Raw genomic sequence first — 1,899 nt, 5'->3', positions numbered from 1 at the left:
GTAAAGGAAATGGCAGCTTGGGACCCAGCAAGTCAGCAGACTGTAGCTGGACAACGCTGTGAGTATGTACACTGCCTGAACAAAACAAAAAAAAAGTTATTGTCTGGATTTAGTTTTGTTACGATCTTGGGTTTCGTCACTTACATAGGAACAAATGTTATCTAACTATAATCCACAAAGCCAGAGAGAGTCTGGAAATCTTTATTCAGCTACATACAACAAGAAATTTACACGCACACACTGAATCTATCGGCCTGCTGTTCCCACATGGAAGATGGCCACCTCAGCCTATTGCCAGCAGTAGGCACGTTTTCGTACGCATGACGCCAAAGCACGTTCGACGCGGAGCCCATGATGAACAGGAGGGGAGAACCCGTACTTCCTTTTCGCGCTGCTCCCTATCACAGGAAGGTAAGAGTCTGCCTTTCTCGGCCCGAATTCTGTAAATATTCCGCGTGTACGTCGCCCGCTGTTTCCAAACTCACTGTACGCCTCTTGTCTCCCAATAGGAACATGCCGGCCAAGGGTCCTCTGCAGTCCGTCCAGGTTTTCGGGCGTAAGGTGAGTGCGGGAGGGAAGCGCTGTGTGCTGGCCGCGTGTCTATGCGCAGAGAGCTCCCTGGTGTGATCGCTGTACTCGGTGGTCACGTGTCTTCGGCCTGTCCACCCTTCCCTACCCTCTACGGGCGATGCTGGCACCATGGAGCGGCTGGATTACTGGCCTAGTACAGTCACATGTCCACACATACTGAACCATCCACGTCTTATCTGGGCCTGCACTTCTCAGCTTCCTCTGGTGTCTCTCCATGTTCTTATAGTATTTTCCTGACTGATTTCTTTTAGCACTCACAAATCATGTGCTATGATAGCATGCCTGCCCTGAGCTTTATTAGGTATTCATCTCCCACGTGCATGGCAAGTTCAATCAAATTTGAAGGCGGAAGCTCCTCTTAACAGTGTATGGTATCCTCCCCTGGTTTTAAGTTTTTGGATACAGGATGCAATGTTGGAGACCTTTTTTTTTTGTTGCTTTGTTTTTTTGCAGTGTCCTTAGACTGATCATACACTTTACATTATTATTGTACAATCTTTCTTTGATCTACAATCAGCTATGTAGTACAAGGACATGTCTGGTTTAATACTATATTAATGTGTTATGTATGTTGTCATAAGAGATTGTACTATCAGATTGTATAGTGTATGGTCAGCTTTAGAGAGATTTCAGTCTTATGTCCTGTCCCTCACATGTAAACAAAATTTGATTGAAAATTGTTCCACCATGATAATTTTCTTTGACAGCTGTCATTGGGATATATGTCCACTTCTAATGACTATTGTAAAATTTTGGATTTCTCAATGACAATGGTTACCAGGACCAATAGTTATTCTCTTTACAGGGACACAATTGGTAATAAAAAGTTGACAGGATCTTGCTATACATACAACTTGAGTAAAGACATTCTCATTGTGTTGCTATTCTTTATAATTATCTGTAACTGCTACGTTTGTTTTGTAGCATGTTGTTTTTTTACTTGGTGGTGTGTTCAAACTTTTTTTTTCCCCCCTCAGAAAACTGCAACTGCTGTTGCCCACTGCAAAAGAGGCAATGGTCTCATCAAAGTTAACGGACGGCCGTTGGAGATGATTGAACCTTCGACTCTGCAGTACAAAGTAGGTTGTGTGCTTATTGCTGTTTATAACCTCGTGTGTGTGATTATAACCTGGATCTCCATTCCAGAATGTTTATAATGGTGAAGCCTTACATCTCAGGGATCACAGGCAGAGATGCTGCCTGGATTTTGAGACTGTTATCCTTCAGCATCCATGTGTTGGGTATCTGTCCTAAGCTCAGGCAGAAGATTGCAGCCTATATGGGGGGGGGGGGGGGGGCACGAGGGAA

At 44.2% G+C, this 1,899-nt stretch overlaps 1 protein-coding gene across 1 annotated transcript in view; it reads left to right on the top strand.

The window, feature by feature from the left end:
- The first annotated feature begins 362 nt into the window (after positions 1–362).
- Positions 363–1,899, top strand: part of RPS16 (ribosomal protein S16) — an 8,545-nt gene continuing 7,008 nt past the window's right edge. Inside the window, exons 1-3 of the mRNA XM_018552913.1 lie at positions 363–411; positions 510–561; positions 1,569–1,670. Of these exons, the coding sequence (XP_018408415.1) occupies positions 514–561; positions 1,569–1,670 (150 nt within the window). The 5' untranslated portion in view covers positions 363–411; positions 510–513. The remainder of the gene's footprint in view (positions 412–509; positions 562–1,568; positions 1,671–1,899) is intronic.

The sequence above is a fragment of the Nanorana parkeri genome, unplaced genomic scaffold, assembly GCF_000935625.1.
Source record: "Nanorana parkeri isolate BGI_ZX_2015 unplaced genomic scaffold, ASM93562v1 scaffold101, whole genome shotgun sequence".
Lineage (NCBI taxonomy): Eukaryota > Metazoa > Chordata > Amphibia > Anura > Dicroglossidae > Nanorana > Nanorana parkeri.
Note: the sequence above shows the minus strand (reverse complement) of the source record. Positions and strands in the feature narration are given on the sequence as shown.